The sequence below is a fragment of the Mirounga leonina genome, unplaced genomic scaffold (genome assembly GCF_011800145.1).
Source record: "Mirounga leonina isolate KUSES-001 unplaced genomic scaffold, KU_Mleo_1.0 Mir_115, whole genome shotgun sequence".
Lineage (NCBI taxonomy): Eukaryota > Metazoa > Chordata > Mammalia > Carnivora > Phocidae > Mirounga > Mirounga leonina.
Genome location: NW_023270268.1, coordinates 31,234,501 through 31,254,506, shown reverse-complemented (window position 1 = coordinate 31,254,506; position 20,006 = coordinate 31,234,501). Strand labels below are relative to the sequence as shown.

Genomic DNA, 20,006 nt, shown 5'->3' with positions numbered 1-20,006 from the left:
TTTCTTTCTTTCTTTCTTTCTTTCTTTCTTTCTTTCTTTCTTTCTTTTTTTTTGCCCTCATGATTGATTTTATAAGCATGTGAGAGGTAGACACTGTAGCTATTGAGGGCAGAGACCATGGCTCCCATCCCTGACATGCAGCACAGGGCTGGCACCAAACCGCCTGGGTGCTCAACAATTCAGTGCTAAATGAATGAATAAACACCACACTTCAGACCAGTTATTTGAACCAATCGATCGAGCACAAGATACTGCCAAGGTCTGAAAGAGTTTCTAGGAGAAAATGATCCTAAAATTTGAAGGGTAGAAATTCCCAAGGCCTAACCCAGCCCATTCTGGTCCAGACAGTTATTATGAAGAGCAAGTAAACGTCTGAACGCTTAATCATGAAGACAGCTGAGAGCAGATGTAGATGCTCCTCCCATGGTTTGCCTATAAGCGCTGACACCAGGAGTGAAAAGTGCTACAAGACAGTAAACAAGAGAGAATGATGAATGGAAGCATATTAAAATGGGAAGGAGATGAACATGGAGAGGCTCTGGGAGTGTCATCAGCTCGATGGCATCTGAGCTCTCTATTAATGAGCTGTTGGAGGAGACGAAAGCCTCATTGATTCTATTCATAGAGCTGAAATGAAAAGGTGTTCCAAGTGCAGATTGAGAGGGGGATGTGAGGTAGGAGACCCAGGGAGGGTTTTCAGGTGTTGGAAAACTATGGTCCATGGCCAGCTCCTGGTTTTGTAAATAAAGTTTTATTGGAAACTTTATTTGGGCTGGTATCAACACCAAGGATGAAAAAGAAAAAAAGAGGTTCTTAATTTTTACTTAAAACAATCAATGATACCCCTGGCCAGATGCTATCAGTACATCATCTATATGTCCTTTTAGAATAAAGATTATGTATCATCCCTTTGGGGAAAGTTGTTAGGTGTAAAAAGAAGAGATCACAATAAAACCTTTTTAAAAGAAAAAAAAAAAAACACCTCAAGTTGAGTAGTTGGGACAGACACTGTATGGCCACAGACTTAAATATTTCCTATCTGATCCTTTATGCAAAAACTCTGCTGATTCCTGGCTTAGAGGAAGCGGCACAGAATGGAGGAATTGTGGTTTTGTTTCTTTGGATTGAATCCAGGATGTCTACCAGGCTGAGTTCTCCGTGTTTGCATTTTCCTTTTTTTTTTTTTTTTTTTTAAGATTTTATTTATTTGTCAGAGAGAGAGAGAGTGCACAAGCGGGGGAGCTGCAGGCAGAGGGAGAAGCAGGCTCCTCACTGAGCAAGGAATCCAATGTGGACTCGATCCCAGGACTCTGGGATCATGACCTGAGCTGAAGGCAGACGCTTAACCGACTGAGCCACCCAGGTGTCCCCATGTTTGCATCTTCTAAAGACAGGATTCACTGGCCTCGTGGAGCAGGGAAGCAGATCATTCTGCTTAGAAGCATTTGGATTTAAAATGAAGATGCACTCTCTTATTTCAGAGGCCATATTCATTTTGAGATCTTCAGCATCAGCATGATTGTTATCTAGTTCCACACTGAGCTCAGAAGTTTACACCACTGGAATATAGTAACAACGTCTGTAGTTCTGATTCTTCATGGTCATGGGTAAGCCATTGGATCTTCCTGAGACTTAGTGCCATCGTCTATAAATTGATTATACTTGGCTTGCAAACATCTTTCTTTTATTTATTATAAGGATCAGAGCTAATGTATCTGTTAATATCTGGCACATAATCCATCAATATATGATGGATTATGATCACCGTGGTTATTGCAAAATACCCTCACAGGGTAATGTCTTTTTCTTTATTTGCATTAGAAATGGCCCAGGCAATGTAACAGATCTTAAGTGAAGTCTAGAGTTCCATAGTAACATACTGAAAGGTAACCAATGCTTTGGCAAAGAATCTTCCATGTTCCCAAGGAAAGCATTCTATCCTCTGGAGTGAGGACAATAATATGCTTCACTGAGGTGTGGAAGCTGCCCCAGGCATTGAGCTGCTGGTGCATGTGTGTTTGTTAATAATTAGTATAAATTACTGAGAAGTAGGGATGTGGTCTGAAATGGGAGAATAAGCTTCCTTCATAGTATCAGAAGTTGAAGTTAATTACAGTGTTTCAAAGGAGGAGGTCTGCATGTAAAGGGAAAAATAGCCGAGGAGCTGGGGAGCTAGGGTCCTGCTTCCCAAGGCAGTCATGTTCCACTATTCAACACAACCTCCATGCAGGAGGGCTGTGGGTCTCCATCCCTGATCCTCTTCCTATTTCCCATGCCCCACTGGATAATTCCGCCAGCCTCGGGGCTTTCATACCATTTATATACGGACAACTGCCAGATGGACTTGTCCCAAGATGGTCCTCTCTCCTGAACTGCAGACATGGACATCTAGCTGCCTGCTCTCCTTGGCGATCTCAAAGGTGTTTTAGACATGGAGCTGAGCTTCTGTCCCTTCCCTTACCCCAAGCAAGCTCTACCACAGCAAGCCCCCTTCTAAGTCAATGATGGTTAGGGACTTCTTATTGGGCCAGGCACAAACCTTCCCACATCCAAAGTCCAACCTGCTAGAAATCCTGCTGCTCTGTCTTCGGTTTCCGTATCTGGAATTTACTATTTCCCTGGCCATCTCCTCCCATCCCAATTAAGCCACCATCATCCTTGTTCTAGCTGATTGCAATCTAGCAGGCTGGTTTTTAATGGGACAGCTGAATGATCCCCTTAAAATGGAAGTCAGATTTTTTCTCTCCTCTGCTGCTAACCCTGCTATGGATCCTCATCTCACTCAGTGGGAAAGCTGAAGTTCTAAGGTCCAGCATGATCACCTCCCCTGGTTACCTCTCTCACCTGCCTGCTACTTTCCCATTGCTTGTACCACTCCAGTCATGCTGGTCTTCTTCCTGCTCCTAGAGTCTCTAGTCATGACCTTGCCTCAGGGCCTTTGCATAGGCAGTTGCCTCTCTCTCCCCTGCTTCACAATAACCTCACCTCTTTCTTTTTTTTAAAAATTAATTAATTATTTATTTTATTATTATGTTATGTTAATCACCATCAATTACATCATTAGTAGTGTTCCATGATTCATTGTTTGCGTATAACACCCAGTGCTCCATGCAGTACGTGCCCTCTTTAATACCCATCACCAGACTAACCCAACTCCCCACCCCACCCCCAGAACCCTCAGTTTGTTTTTCAGAGTCCATAGTCTCTCATGGTTCGTCTCCCCTTCCGATTTCCCCCCTTCATTCTTCCCCTCCTGCTATCTTCTTCTGCTTCTTCTTTTTTTTTTTTTTAACATATAATGTATTATTTGTTTCAAAGGTACAGGTCTGTGATTCAACAGTCTTACACAATTCACAGCGCTCGCCATAGCACATACCCTCCCCAATGTCTATTACCCAGCCACCCCATCCCTCCCACCCCCCACCACTCCAGCAACCCTCAGTTTGTTTCCTGAGATTAAGAATTCCTCATATCAGTGAGGTCATATGATAAATGTCTTTCTCTGATTTACTTATTTCGCTTAGCATAATACCCTCCAGTTCCATCCACGTCATTACAAATGGCAAGATTTCATTCCTTTTGATGGCTGCATAATATTCCATTGTATATATATACCACATCTTCTTTATCCATTCATCTGTCGATGGACGTCTTGGCTCTTTCCACAGTTTGGCTATTGTGGACATTGCTGCTATAAGCATTGGGGTGCATGTACCCCTTCGATCCCTACGTTTGTATCTTTGGGGTAAATACCCAGTAGTGCAATTGCTGGATTGTATTGTAGCTCTATTTTCAACTTTTTGAGGAACCTCCATACTATTTTCCAGAGTGGCTGCACAAGCTTGCATTCCCACCAACAGTGTAGAAGGGTTCCCCTTTCTCTGCATCCCAGCCAACATCTGTCGTTTCCTGACTTGTTAATTTTAGCCATTCTGACTGGTGTGAGGTGATATCTCATTGAGGTTTTGATTTGGATTTCCCTGATGCCGAGCGATGTTGAGCACTTTTTCATGTGTCTGTTGGCCATTTGGATGTCTTCTTTGGAAAAATGTCTGTTCATGTCTTCTGCCCATTTCTTGATGGGATTATTTGTTCTTTGGGTGTTGAGTTTGATAAGTTCTTTATAGATTTTAGATACTAGCCCTTTATCTGATATGTCATTTGCAAATATCTTCTCCCATTCTGTCGTCTTTTGGTTTTGTTGACTGTTTCTTTTGCTATGCAAAAGCTTTTTATCTTGATGAAGTCCCAATAGTTCATTTTTGCCCTTGCTTCCTTTGCCTTTGGCGATGTTTCTAGGAAGAAGTTGCTGTGGCTGAGGTCGAAGAGGTTGCTGCCTGTGTTCTCCTTTAGGATTCTGATGGACTCCTGTCTCATATTGAGGTCTTTTAACCATTTTGAGTCTACTTTTGTGTGTGGTGTAAGGAAATGGTCCAGTTTCATTCTTCTGCATGTGGCTGTCCAATTTTCCCAACACCATTTGTTGAAGAGACTGTCTTTTTTCCATTGGACATCCTTTCCTGCTTTGTCGAAGATGAGTTGACCATAGAGTTGAGGGTCCATTTCTGGGCTCTCTATTTGGTTCCATTGATCTATGTGTCTGTTTTTGTGCCAATACCATACTGTCTTGATAATGACAGCTTTGTAATAGAGCCTGAAGTCTGGAATTGTGATGCCGCCAGCTTTGCTTTTCTTTTTCAACATTCCTCTGGCTATTCGGGGTCTTTTCTGGTTCCATACAAATTTTAGGATTATTTGTTCCATTTCTTTGAAAAAAGTGGATGGTATTTTGATAGGGATTGCATTGAATGTGTAGATTGCTCTAGGTAGCATTGACATCTTCACAATATTTGTTCTTCCAATCCATGAGCATGGAACGTTTTTCCATTTCTTTGTGTCTTCCTCAATTTCTTTCATGAGTATTTTATAGTTTTCTGAGTACAGATTCTTTGCCTCTTTGGTTAGATTTATTTCTAGGTATCTTATGGTTTTGGGTGCAATGGTAAATGGGATTGACTCCTTAATTTCTCTTTCTTCTGTCTTGTTGTTGGTGTATAAGAATGCCACTGATTTCTGTGCATTGATTTTATATCCTGCCACTTGACTGAATTCCTGTATGAGTTCTAGCAGTTTGGGGGTGGAGTCTTTTGGGTTTTCCACATAAAGTATCATATCATCTGCAAAGAGTGAGAGTTTGACTTCTTCTTTGCCAATTTGGATGCCTTTTATTTCTTTTTGTTGTCTGATTGCTGTGGCTAGGACTTGTAATACTATGTTGAATAGCAGTGGTGATAGTGGACATCCCTGCCGTGTTCCTGACCTTAGTTAACCCCACCTCTTTCAAGTCTTTACTTGGAACCTATCTGCTCCAAGAGGCCTACCTTTACTGTTCTATTTAATTCTGCAACCTGCTCCTCCCCCAATCCTGACCCTCTTGATCCCATTTACCATTCTCTGCCTTTTCTATTTTCCTTTGCATGATTCATTTTCTAACATACTATGTGATCTCTTTATTTATTGTGTTCATTTTCTGTCTCCTTCCATCAGAAAGTCAGCCCCATGAGGGCAGGAATCTTTGTTTATTTAGATCGTTAATAGATCCTAGAGTAGTACTTGCCAAATAGCAAGTACTCACAGAACAAGTAAATGAATCTGGTGTTTTTACAAAAAATGTGTTGGGTCGGTATTTTCTTCAGATTTTGCAAATGCTACAGTTTAACATGGTGCTCCCCACCCCCCCACCCAGAGACCAAGGGGACCAGCTCTACAGGGCACCATCTCCCTTCTCTTGGCAGCATGTGCCCAGCGGCAGGCCCCAGGAACAGCTGCTAAAGAAAGTCAGTAGATAAAACACAAAGTTCTATTTCTAATAATTTTGACCTCATCTTTCAAATTTCCATTTACATGTTTTTATTTTTTTATTTTTATTTTTTTAAAGATTTTACTTATTTATTTGAGAGAGAGAGAATGAGAGACAGAGAGCATGAGAGGGAGGAGGGTCAGAGGGAGAAGCAGGCTCCCCGCCGAGCAGGGAGCCCAATGCGGGACTCGATCCTGGGACTCCAGGATCATGACCTGAGCCGAAGGCAGTTGCTTAACCAACTGAGCCACCCAGGCGCCCCGCATTTACATGTTTTTAATCTCTACAAATATACTAGCACGGTAGTACAAGCATATGATTTATAAATAAACAAATTTATATTGGAAGAACACGATCAAATACTTTGGAAAACACTGGTCTACAAAACCACAAAATCTTTGGGAAGCTCAGGGGACACCTGGCAGTTTTGTGGCATCTACACTGGTATAGCAAACACATGACTGGGAAAATGGGATTGGGCCTGCCCATACCAGCTCACCGAGCCGTTCAGACAGCAGGGTGGTAGGCTGGTAGATTCTCTCTTCAGTTGGTACAGAAAGTGTCCGGACTTTGGAAAGTTTTGTCAAGGGAGACCCAACAAACTCTCCCAAGGAGCCTCTGGCCTCCCTCCCTCAGGACTTCCTCCAGCCCGCCCACTTGTGCCCTCAGTGGGCCACCCTCCACTGAACAGTAGCTGGCCCTGTGTCTTGCAAGCCTGTGGGCAGAGCTGGCTCACCTTCTCATAGTACCGGATCTCATAGTCCAGGATAATGCCGTTGGGCTGCTCTGGCTGTGGCCATGACAAGGTGATGCTCCTCATGGTGGCACTGACCTGGTGCATGATGGGAACAGTGGAAGGGGCTGTGGAGAGAGGAAAAGACAGGGCAGGTGAACAGACCCCCAATTACATGACAAGTGTCATCTTTCAGAGGTAAATGAAGAGAGAAGTGTCTCTGGGCTTGAACCTACCCTTTCTTTCTCACAAGCAGAGCTGATGTGCAGAACTTCCTGTGGGTTTTGCATAATGAATGGAGTACGGATAACAAAGGGGAGAAAAGGTGATACTTTAGGACAGGGGGACATATATGAGGGCAGGGCTGGAATGGACACGGTGTTTTTTGCATGGGGAAGAGAAAGGCTTGACCAAAAAGAGATGGCTGGAGGAATCCCATGAAAACAGTGTGGCCTGGGGAAGCTGGAGCCATTTAGGGAGGGGGTGACAACCAGGACAAGTCTAGGCTTCCAACAGTGGGACAAGAGGGACAAGGGAATGTTTTTGAACACAAGGTGGTGAAGGAATCTCAGTCTCGCATTAATTGGCAGAGCTACTATAGAGAAGAGATCACCTGGAGAGAGGGATGCTAATGAGAGAGTAGAACTGGTCAGTGCAGAATTACTGCAATAGAAAGGAACGTTCTAGCAAACATCTCTTTCTGAAACTGCATGCAGGATTTTGCTGCACTTCAAAAGAAAGGGAGGAGGCATCTCTCAAAAAGACATGAACACAGACCAACAACCGAGTTCATTCAGACTTTTGTCAGAGTTTTCCAAATGAGGACATTTGCAATAAAGAGCCCACAAGTATAAATGAAGAAATGATACACAAACCAAACATTTGGAAAACAGGACAATAATTCCAAAATCTGTGAAGCGATTCCAAAATCTCGGTTTGGAAATAATATTATTTATTTCCCAATTCGACGCTTTTCATACTGTGTAAGTAAAATGAAAACAGTCTGGAAATAACAAATGAGGGTTATCTTTCTAGGGGAAGAGGCAGGTAATGGATGAGGCTTCAGTCTGCGCTCTGCTCAGGGGCTGTTCCATTTAGTCCTGGCACTTCTGTAGCTATGAAGGGCATTTCCTCACGTGAACCCCACTTCACACGGGTTTCTTGGGGGACTGTGGTGGAGTGGCATTTACTAGCCTCACTTTAAGTTAACGGATCCCCCTCCAGAGCGCGGCTGCGGGCCTGGATGCGGGGGTCGCTGCGCTCTGCGCTCTCTGCTCGCTGGGCTCTCAGGGAGCATTGAGGACATGTTGACCGGGGATGGGGCTGCAGAGCACTTGTCGTGAAGATGTCCACAGTCCCGGGAGCCACAAGAGAGCACAGTGTGAGACACGGTGTTAGGAGGGCTTAAAATCAGAGAGTCCACCCAGGACCCTGCTCAGTTCCCCTTAGGGGACCTTGAGGTGGCCCCGAAAACGCACTTGTCAGAGCTCCCACCCCTGGGAGCGTGGCTGACTCATGGCCCCCCCTGCTGCACTCCAAAAACACTTACCGCATCCACACAGCACCCCGTCTCCCACAGGCTGCTTCCAGTCACTGACTGAGAGCAGTGAGGATGCTTCGAAAGACCCATTCCTGACTCTTCTGCTGGGCAGCTTTCGCCCGAGGACTCCCCATTGGACTCCCCAATGCTTCTTTGTACAGCATGGCAGTCTAAGAGTCTTCCCATCTAATTCTCCTTCCTGCCCTCTCCTTCATTGTGATCTGATGGCTCTCCCGGCTTCCTCTGGCCTCCCCTCCCATTTCTCCGATCTCTGGCACTTATAAGCCTACCTTGGCATCGCTTCATGGAGGACCTGATTTTATGCAGTCCTGAATCCCCCTGTCAAGGATTCTCTGCTGGGCCCTGCTGTGTCCCCAGGGACGAGATGCTCACTGCCTCTGGGAGCTGTGGCTTCATTCTTGGGTAGCTCTCACCAATTTGCATGTCTTCCTATCCTTATCTGAAATTTGTCTTCTTCTCGATGGTCTCAGTTCCACTGACTAAAGTAATATAGAATGTTCCTTCTTCCACAGAATGGCTTGTCAAATAGCTAAAGAAACTAGTTAGGTCTTCCCTGAGTTTTTCCTACTGACAAGAATGGCCAGATACCATGAACATTTCTCCCATGACATGATGTCACCTGAGGTGGCTCCTTTCCAAATGGGGCTCATGTTGTCTTTTTAGGCATGTGGCCCAGAAGTAAATCCAATTCTCCCATTGCTGGTTAAGCAGCAAAGATTAGGGTAAAACTAATATCTTCCATGATCTGTGTACCATGCATCTGTTAATGTGACCATCAGCCTTTTTTGCATCAAAAACACGTCCCTGCCATTCAATTGTGAAATCACTGTCAAATATAACCTTTAGGTTTTCTCATGGTGTGCTCCTCCTTTTTTGTTTGTAGAGTTTGCTTTTGGCTTTGACTACGGGGATTTACGTGTATGTTTTTACCTTTATGGTATAACATTTGGCCTATGAATCTGGTAAGCTGAAATAATTTTTGATCCTGATTCAACCATCAAATGCACCTTCTCTTTCTCCTAACTTAGCAGCATGGCCCAGGTCCATTAATGAACTAATTAAACAAATGTTCACGGAGCATCTGCCCTGTGCCAGTCACCGTTCTGGGTTCTAGAGATTCCATAGCAAATGAAAGGAAATTTCCTGCCCTCATGGAGTTTATTTGCTAGTGGAGGGATTCAGAGACCAGATGTAATCAATCACAAGGGATGTTAAAATATTAAGTAACAACAGGAAGAAATGGAGCAGAGGAGAAGGGACAGAGAATGCCGAAGTGTAGGAGGCCGGCTGGGAGAAGGCTGTAGTTTGAAATCACCGCGTCAGCAAGGCCTTGCCTGAGAAGTAGGTGCAGAAGCATGGGGTTGAAGCAGGGGACGGAGCCACGCGGACACCTGGGAGAAGAGCATTTGAGAGGGAAGGGCCAGGGCAACGATTTAAACCTGGGAGCAGCCTGGCGTTCCAGATGAGCAGTGAAGAGCCAGTGGGACCGGAGCAGAGACAAGGCCACAGACGATGGCTTCTACCCTGAGTGAGAGGGAGAGCCACGGGACGGTGGTGACCAGAGGAGGGACATAATCTGACCTGCGCGTTAACAGCATCACCCTCTGCTGCGTCGCAAATAGAATGCAGCGGCTGTGCCAAAGCTGAAAGCTCTAGCTTCATACTATTGCAGTGATCCAGCTGCGAGACTGTGGCTACTCGGACCAGGTTCAGAGCGATGGAGGTGGTGAGAATGGGGGTGGTCAGATTCTGAATAGATTTAGGACATCTCACTGGATGTGGGATGGGGAAGAAACAGAAGAGCCCAGATGTCTCCAAGGTTTTTGTCCTGGGCATTTGGAAGAATGGGGCTGCCATGAACTGAGACGTGGCAAGACAAAGTAGAAGCTGTCTGAGTAGGCAAATGCACGGATAGGAGGTCCAGACTGGAGATATCGGTGGAGAGCCATCAGTATTCAGAGATACTGAAAGCTGCAGAACAGATAGAGATCCTCGCGGGAATGAGAAGAGAATATATGGTCTAAGATTCAGGAGAGGAGGAGAAACTGCCAAGGGGCTGGAGAAGCAAGGCTAATGAGATGGCAAGATGCAGGGGAGTGTGATTACCTAGAAGTCAAGTGGCAGTGAGTGTCCGCAGGAGGACAGAACGTGTGAAGCGCTGCTAAGTTATGTAAAAGGAAACCAGGAACTGAGCTCGGAGTTAGCCACAGGCTGGATGCTTAAGTGGGGATGGCTCATGGGCGGCATTCCTGACCTTGAGTGCACTGGGCAGAGTCAGGGAAAGGAGGAAGGCGGGGCAGTTTCTGGATTCAGGCCAGATCACGGGGGGATCACAGTGGGCCCATCAACACAGGCGGTCCGGGGAAGCCTGCTTCCCCCACCCCCGCTATACACTCGTTGCCCAGCTCCATGCTGCCCTCCAGCCTGCATGGAAACATCATTTACATGTCGCCAACCACGTCAGTGCCATGTAGGTTTTCAGGATCCTCCTCTCCCTGGAGAGCTAAAGCACCATGGATTAAAAATGGAAAGATTAACCCTAACGGCCTGAGGATTTTGATGGATTTGGTTCTTTTCTTTGCCTTTAATCCCTGGAAAACCATCATTCAGGACTCAACATATTTGCCAGCCATTGTGCCAGGCCCTTGCTCTAATCAATGGGGATGGAAGGATGTGTAAAAAAAGTCACAGCACTGCCCTGAAGATCCCTGGCATCTAGCTGGGGTTAGGTGGTAGAGAGGCAATCATAGGGCAGGGTGATCCAGAAGCAATCCAGAGCCAAATCTGAGAAGAACACCCCTGTTACACAGATGGCAAAGCCCTCCGAGCAGCCAATCAGCACGCGGATCCGGGAGAAGCTGCCAGAGGGTAAGGGTCACCACTGCCTACACTGCTCAGATTTATGGTGATGACAGATATTCATAGGCCCCCTTGCAGGCTGTTCATCCTCACTCAGGTCACTCTAAATGTCTTATGTTTTAATTGAGATGGGATTTAGCACATGGAAGAGTAAAAGAGTATTACTCTTCCTCCCTGAAAATCAAGGGCAGCTTACATTTGGTGCTCTGACATTGGTGATCACCAATTTGGTTTTTGTGGGTGACAAATTTGTTTTTTTTTCCTTCTTCAAGTGCAAATGCCACCTCTAAATCTGGTTTTTACATGTTATGAAACCTTCCAACAAAACAGAAAATAAAAAATGAGCTCAGATATCCACGCAAACACCACCTTCTCCTAGCAAAACTAAGGCAGATTAAAGAGGAATGGGAAGACTAATTCAAAGCAGCAGCCCCCATAAACCCCGAATATGCTGGTTTCAACAGTAAGTCCTGGCTCGTTGTCTTTTCTTCATAAACTTGCTTCCTCAGATGAAGGAACAGTTTGACTGAATTCTTAAAGAGTGTCTCCCTCACAAGATCTCTTTTGACTAAATTAAACATTCTATGGAGAGAAGAAAATGAAAATACAGAGTTCAAAAAACTATTAAAATTTAGCAAAGAAATAAATACGGACCTTCTTTTAGAAAGAGTAAGAATAAAGAATTAGCTTAGGGGCTATTTGGGGAAAAAAGGCACTGAGGGCTCAAGAAGGATGTGTTTGTCCTAAAGAGAAGATACTCCAAAGCCCCAAATAGGATCAAGATTGCCCTGTACTCCTTAGCACAAAAGAGGCTGGACCTGATAAGAAGTCAGGATGCAAAGAAAAGAGTGGGGAGGCAATGCAAAGTGTCCTGTCAAGCACTGAGGTTAAATCAGCTGGGTTCAAAAAGAACCAGCACCAGGAGTGTCTGATAAGAGAGGCCACTGCCAATAATAAGAGGCCCTTTAAATGTGTCCGAAGTAGCCAGAGACTTAACCTCCACTGGTCGGTCAAGGGGCTCAGGGATGGAGAAAACGCAAAGACGGACTGAGTCAGTGAGTCACTGTCTCCTTTTCGCCAAGGAAGGCTTTGGGGGGAGATCATACTCCCAAATTGCTTTTGAAACAGACAGACCTAAGATAGTATATCACGTATAGCAGAGAAAGTGTACAGAATGTTCTCGCCTGAGCTGACAAACGAGATGTGGATAAATTGCTGGGACAGGATGGCCCCGGCTACAAGTTATGAAAGAATTCACAGGTGACACGAGGCAAACGTGGGCCCAAACTGGTCACAGGTTACCACTGCCCATGGCCTTGGGGCTAGCCCTGGCCAGACACCACCCAGCCCTCCATTTGTAAGGAGGCCTCCAAAGGAGATCATAGGGTTGCTTGTGGTCTGGGAGGGTGGTGTGAATCTCAGGAGTTAACCCAAAATCCAGAACCTCAAGTTTTCATGTACGGAAACCTTGCCGTCATATCTCAGGTTCACCTGGACCATATATTTTATGTTTATGACATTCTTTGACCCTTTAATTTAGTTACTGACTCAGTCATATTCGAAGTTTTCCTCTTACTCATTTATTCCTTATTTAATAAGAGCATTTCCATCCCCCCCCAACAATTAAGCATCTCAAATCCCAAAATATGAGAATAGGTTGATGCTTTTTTTCTAGGACAATTACTGAGTTCTAATGCATTATCTTTGCTTATTAAAAATTGCCTTCTAATGTGTTAACTGGTTTTTGTGTCAAAATAATTCTTTCAACAGCTTCAACCGTAATCCATTTGGGGATATAATAAATAATATAACAGTTTACTGTATTAAAATATTTTATTTAAGACATCAAAAGTACTTAAAGTAGTCTTAAAGAAAAATAGTAGCAACACATACACACATTCAAAATTAAGTTGATCTATTAGAGTAAAATGCCTGAAGAGTTTATAAAAAATATGAAACTTGGATTTCAAATTTTGGCAGATTCCATCTAAAGGGAAAACAGTGCTGCTTCTGCAGGTAGAAACTGTACCAGGGACAGCCTTGTTCTGAGGCCACTTCTCATCCACCTTAGGAGCTGGGGTGCAGGTCACAGCTGAGTCCCCTTCACCTTGGCTCAGGTGACAGCCCTCGTAAGTCTCCTAGAAGATAAATGACCTCTCCACTTATGGGGACTTTCCTATGTGAACTTTCCAAGGAGGCCCATAGAAAGAACCCATCTGCTTGGCCCATGATAACTCATGCTGGGCAGGTGTGGGGAGTACTCCCTGGCCCTTCCGTGTGGTGTGTGGCAGAGGGAAGGTCCTCACAGCGACCCCTCAGAGAGATGTTGCTGCACCACACTGAACAGTCTGCCCCAAGGCTTAGGAAACTCTTCCACCTTCCTGGGCATTGCTTTTTCTAGGAGAAATATCCATCAGCCAATGGACATTTGGGTTGTTTATACATTTGGGCTGTTGTGAATAATGTTGCTAGGAACATTCATGTACAAGTTTCTGTGCGGACCTATGTTTGCATTTTTCTTGGGTGTATATCTCATTGTAAAATTGCTGGATTACATAGTAATGCTAACCTCTTCTATTCTTTCTAGAATAGCATTTCCCAGCCAAAATATTCTTGGGCTAACCACCCGCAATCTGTATACCACAGATCCCAGCTATGAGGAAAACAAGGCAGGGTGAGGAATAGTCAGGATCCTAGGGCCCAGCCCAGGGCAGTAGGAATTGGCAAAAAGAGAGAAGAGCTATGGACCCTACAGATGCTGTAGGGAGATATGGATTCCTATTCTGCCATCTGCTTACTGTGTGGTCTTGGACTAAGGTCACTTAACTTCTTTGGGCCTCAAATTCATCAACTGTAAAACAGGAGTATTAATCCTTATGTTATGGATTTTTCGAATTTTCTGTGGACGTGCCCTCTACAGCTTATTGCTCCTTCTACCTAGATCTAGTCTGCTAAGCTAGGGGTCTCAGCAACCACCTCACAGTCTCCTTCTGGGTCCACTCCTCTTTATGTATGCAAAGCAATGCCTGGACATAGCTCCTGACGTAAATGTGAAAAGTGCGACCCAGTGACAGTCATGAGTATTTATCTGATAAATATCTTTGTAGGGATAAATGAACATGTCTACCCAGTCAAGATGGAAGTGATGGAGAAGAATGAGCTTGAAGAAGAGGAAGGTTAACAGCAGGTTCCCTAGAGGTTGGTGTGATGGATGCTCCAGAAGACAGATGGTTTCCTGTGACATCTCACGATGACCTAAAGGTTTTCTGGGAAGTAATCTAGGATGTAAACTGTAGGTTCCTTGTCCTTGAGGACAAGGAGACCTTGTGACTCTGAGGAAGGGATGAGCCATGGCCCACCCATCTGATAGTGTGACTCAGGCCCAGGTGTCATGGATGCTTTCTTCACTCTGTCCCTGCCTTTCTCCTGATCTTGTCACCTGTATCTCCTTACGCCTAGTATCCTGTCCCACCTCCCTTGTACACTTCTAGGCCTCTTCACTTCAAATTACACTGCAGCCAGATTAGTCTTTCCAAAGCTTGATTCACACATGTTCCTCTGATGTTCAAAAATCTTCAATGGGGGGTGCCTGGGTGACTCAGTCAGTTAAATCTCTGACCCATGATTTTGGCTCAGGTCATGATCTTAGGGTCCTGAGATCGGGCCCGAGTCAGGCTCCGTGCTCAGCAGGGAGTCTGCTTAAGATTCTCCTCTCCTCTACCCACCCTCCTCCCTCCCCCACTCGTGATCACTCTCCCTCTAAAATAAATAAATCTTTTAAAAAATATCTTCAATGGCTTCCCATTGGAAAAAGTCCCCTTTCACATTTAAAAACATGGCAGCCACTGGCCTGTCCAGGTGCCCTCCATTGTCCCCTAGGGGAGCCCATTGCTTTCTTCTAAGTGCTCCCCACACCGTGTCCCAGCATAACCCAGCTTTAGGGATCTCTGACACATCTCTTCATAACCCAGTAGCCTTCAGAGGCACAGATCAGGCCACACACTGCCCTGCCTTAGTCCCGCTTGACCACGCTCACCAGAGCACCCTGTCCCCCCTCCTCCCAACTCAGAGCCCTTATTTTAGTAACTCTTATCAACTGTAATTGCCACCTTGGGACAGTGCACTGTGATCTAACTTTCCAGGTGTTCATCTGTCCTCTCCATCACTGGAATAAACTCTTTAGGGCATAAGTCATGTCTTCAGCCTCTTCCCACCGTGTCAGCACATAATAGATGTTCCATAAAAGTTTGCCCTTACTGGAATGATTGCAGGCTCTTCTCTAAAGACACTGGAAGTAAAAGGGTCAGAAAATCATGTACTGGTACCTAACACGGATAGTGGCCCTTCAGGGAGGAAGGTGCAGTGAGGAGGGGAGGCAAGGGTGTGAACTGCCCTCTATGGAGCAGGTCAAGTGCAGTATTGAGGAGCCTGCACCCAGGGAGAAATACAGAGGGGGGTCTGAATATAGCAGTTCTGGGGGCCTGGGGACAGGAGTGCCTTTACATGGCATAGAGGCAGAAGGCGGGAGGCTGGGGCCATTGCCACCTCACTGAGAGGTTTCAGCTGAAATGCTACCCTAACGTTAGTAGCTTTCTAATTTTCCTTCTGTTTTAAGAGCTGTGGAATCCTTTCTCCCAACAAAATTTTCCTTGAAGCATTAAAGGAGAAACTGAACAATTCAGAGCTGCTCTGGGTGAATCAGAAGCAAGAGTCCCAGAGCCCCAAAGACAGTCTATTTCCTATTTCCCCAGCCCAGACTCTGAAGGGCTCACAGAGAAATCCAAAAATTCTGGGCAGCCTCCAGAAGTCCCCTTGAGGCCTCAGATTAAATTATGGGCACTCCTAAAAGGCATGGCTGATGAGATTGGGAGTGAGGAGTTGGGGGCAGTGGGTTATCTTGTTCCTTATATGAAACACATTCTTAAGAAAAAACTAAAATCTTTTTTTTTTTTTTAAAGATTTTATTTATTTATTTGACAGAGAGAGAGATAGCGAGAGCAGGAACACAAGCAGGGGGAGCGGGAGAGGGACAAGCAGGCTTCCCGCGGAGCAGGGAGCCCGACGCGGGGCTCGATCCCAGGACTCCGGGATCATGACCTGAGCCAAAGGCAGACGCTTAACCGACTGAGCCACCGAGGCGCCCCGAAAAAACTAAAATCTTGATTTAAATGTCAGCTAAAGACTTCAGGCCCACCAGTACTGAAGACAAAGAACAGTTTGCACACAGATGAATTGTGCAAATGATGAATTGTGTTTCCTCTGACATTTCTATTCTGGGAGATAACTTTGTTGAGAAGGTATTGCTTAGATAACGGTTCTCCCTCTGATGATGAAAACTCATTTCATTGCACAAATATGCTTGAATTTTACATTAGGAAGCCTGACTCATTAAATATTTTTGGTGCAGTAACACTTCTGGCCAAAGTAGATTAAACAAATAAGCAATTAGTTTGGAGACTGGATATGAATACAAAGCAGAATTAATTATTTTTCTAATTGTTTTCTCCTACTGTGGACATTGGCTTCTTGACTTTTGCTCTGGGCTTGCCTTGAGATGACCCTGACACCCTCTTCCAATCTCCCTCTTTACCTTGGAGTCAACTAAGGACAGAGGACTGCTTTGTGGGGGTGGCATCATTTTGATTCTGTTGTAGAATATTGGCTGAGTCTCACCACGGGCTCAATGAAGCAGGACTGGGAGAGGAAGTGGGGGCTTTAGGCCTGGGTGGCTGAGTCAGCCCTATACCCAGGCAGGTGCTTCCTTCCTGGGTCCATCCACGAAGGCCCTGGCTCCAAACCAAGGGCAGGAGTATGACAGCTGCGTGTGGGAGATTGGGGGCTGCTCTGGGGATGTAGGTTTATAGCAGAAGCTCTCATTTGTGATATTAACTCTGATGTGGGGGGGGGTCTTTATTGGGATCATCCAACTGACCCTGCTAGTTCTCAAAATGTGATCCCAGATCAGCATTGCCTGGGAACTGGTAAGAAATGCAGAATCTTGAGCCCCACTCCAGACTTTACTGGATCAGAAACTGGGGTTAGGGCTCAGCAATCCGTGTTTTAACAAGCCCTTCAGGGGATTCTGATGCACACTTAAATTTGAGAGCCATTTGTCTAGAAATCTAGAAATCAGAATATAAAATTTTGAAAGGACATCTGAGGTCATTCAGTTTTCTGCCAATGCTTCCAATTTATGGATTTGAACACTGAAGACGAGAGAGGAAGTGACTTCCCTAAGTCCTCAGCAGGTGAGAGCAGCACCAGAAATGATGGTGCCAGCCATCTCTCCCCTCCCCCTACACTCAGGCACCCAGCCCCGGGGATGCCCACACAGCACGGGGGAGGGCAGTTCCTCAGGGAGATCAGGGGGCTCCAGACAGAGGAAGGAAGCACCCTGCTCATGGGGTCCTGGTGGCCCTCCTCGTCACCATGCCTGGCTCCTCCTCCCTGCTGGGGTAAGCAGAAGGCGCACCGGGAAATGGCCCCGCACTGTGGAAAGGAAGGCAAACCTGAGTGCCGTGGCCTTGTGGCAGGTGGGACGCTCTGAAGGGATATGTGAGTGAACGAGGGGCACCTGTCAGGTGGTGCCTAGTCCCAGGGCAGGGAGGCCGAGGACAGACCCATCGCTCCACCTCCTGAAGGCGTGGGACAAGCACGATGGCAGCTCCGCTTTGTTGAATGTTTGATCACAGAAGGCGACTCACAGAAACCCTGGTCCTGGCGAGGCCACGGGAGAGAGCAAAGGATACCCTGCAGCAGATTGTGTGCCTCTTCCTACCTGGCTCTCACCCACACATGTTCAGTAGGGAGCCCCCACATCGGGGGAACCTACCACCACCGACACCAGGCAGGGTTGCTGTGTCTGCAGTCTCTGGGACTCTCCTCCCTGATCCTGGAGATGGAAGGCTCCCGGCCGTAGGACCCAGAGCCCCAGAGCCCCTCGTCCTGTCCTGCAGGCAGGTTTCCATCCTGCAATGCCCAGTGGCGAGCCCCTCTCTGTGTATCACCATCCCCACAACCATATGGGTCTCCCTACCCTTGGCTCTGACTCCTGGGGACACCTCTGCCCTGCACCCCTCTGAAATGTGGCCGTGTACAGTTTCATGCCCGGCACACCTCAGGGTCGGGAAGTGGGCTGTGTCCTCCTTGTTCCCAGCCACCACCTCCACGCCGTTGCTCACCATCTCCAGCACCCTCTGTTAAAATGTCACTCGGTGGTGCTGTGGCTCTCCAAGCTTGCGAGCACTGTGTAGTCCCTCCTGCCACCAGTCCCGACTCACTGAAGACTCGGGCTTCTGTCTGCTCCATCCCAGGACTTGCCCTTCAGTGGATGACTTCCACGTTCCCTGACCCCACCACTCTTCCACGTCTGCCCATTCTCATGGCACACTTAGATTCAGCCTCACCTGAAGTGGCTCCATTTTCCAAGCCACAAACTCAAGTCTTCTCCTTCCTCTCGGCAACCTCTGACGAGCCACTGCAACTTTGGTTGGGTCACCCAGCTCTCTCGGACTTGACTTCCACCCCACGCGTCAGCCCTCTTCCTTATGTGCATTCCTCATTAGCCAGCCCAGTTCCGTCTTTGCAATAACATAATTGTCAGTACTCCCTTAGCCTTCAGGTGTGAGTCACCTTTATCTTTTCTGAGGACACAACCAGCAAAACTCATCCCGAGAGAGATCCATAATTAACTTCATGTAGGGTCAGCCATGCACTGCTGAGAAAGTCACATACCAGGGCAGATGGACAGCTTTGTAAACTCATGATCACCTGCTTCCAAGGAACCCTCAACACTTTCCGGAAATGGATTTCTCTGCTCAGTCCCATCTCCCATTCTCTGCAATGGCACTGCATGCTCCTCAAACCTTTGACCCCAATACTTCTCCATTCACCCTCAGCAACCCAGCTTATCTCCCACATTGTGGAGAAAATACCCAACTGCATAACTAATTCCTGGACTTGGGAACTCAAGATGTCCACAAATCACACATGTGCAGAACTGAACCCCGTCCCCCGCTTGCCGCTGTCCCCGAACACTTCTGGGAGCCCCTGGCATGTCTCCTATGTATTTGCAAAACATCCGCTCAGTCTCCTGCTTTGTTTTCTCTGTTCTCGATGTCAGCTGTCTGCGACACACCCCCTAGGAAAGCTGCTCACTAAGCCACATTTCCAGTTCCCCCGCCCCCAGGGCCCATGGTCACATTCAGCACAACCCCCACAACCCCCGACAGCCCTCCCTCCCTGCCGAACTGTGGCACCTCATCACCAAGCCTCTAGGCTACCTGTTGTGCTCCAACTCCACGCTGTTCCTGCTGCACAGCTGCTTCCCTTGCCCTTCCAGGCCTTGTCCTGGGCCCTCACTCTCTTCCAGGGCATCTGATAAGCCAACAGGCACCAGGAGGTCCTGTCCCCACCCAGCCCCCTGCACACCCACCTCCTCACAAGCTTCCCTCCCCACATGCAAACTCGTGCCTGCAAACAAAAGACGGCCAGCTGGTTTATGAGGCACCACAATGAATGTTATGTAAGGCCAGAACAGAGGACACTGTGGTGACGTACAGGGGTTAGTGGAGGAGTGAGACCTGGTCTTTTCCCTTGGGAGCCATAAAGTCTATCAGCAGAAATACGGCCTATGAGCATGAAAAACTACTGCACGTTCAAGAACTCATGGTATCATCCTTATAACTAGTACAGTTCAGAGATGGACAATACACACATCAGGATTTTCTACGGGGCAGATGTGCTCACAGGGGGCCCTTGTGCCCTTGAGCTCTTCTGGACAGATAAAGCATTTGCTCTGTTCTGAAAGCAAAGCAAAGCAAAGCAAAAAAGAGGAAAGAAAAGAAAAGAAAAGAAAAGAAAAAAGAAAAGGGAAGAGAGGAGGGGAGAGGAGGGGAGGGGCAGGGCGGGGAGGGGAGAGAGGATAGAAGAGAAGAGAGGAGAGGGGAAGAGAAGAGAAGAGAAGAGAAGAGAAGAGAAGAGAAGAGAAGAGA

At 46.6% G+C, this 20,006-nt stretch overlaps 1 protein-coding gene across 1 annotated transcript in view; it reads right to left on the bottom strand.

The window, feature by feature from the left end:
* The window catches only part of EPHB1 (EPH receptor B1), a 283,919-nt gene that overhangs the window by 88,833 nt on the left and 175,080 nt on the right, over positions 1 to 20,006 (bottom strand). The window contains exon 6 of the mRNA XM_034995150.1: positions 6,597 to 6,721. Coding sequence (XP_034851041.1) covers positions 6,597 to 6,721 — 125 coding nt within the window. The remainder of the gene's footprint in view (positions 1 to 6,596; positions 6,722 to 20,006) is intronic.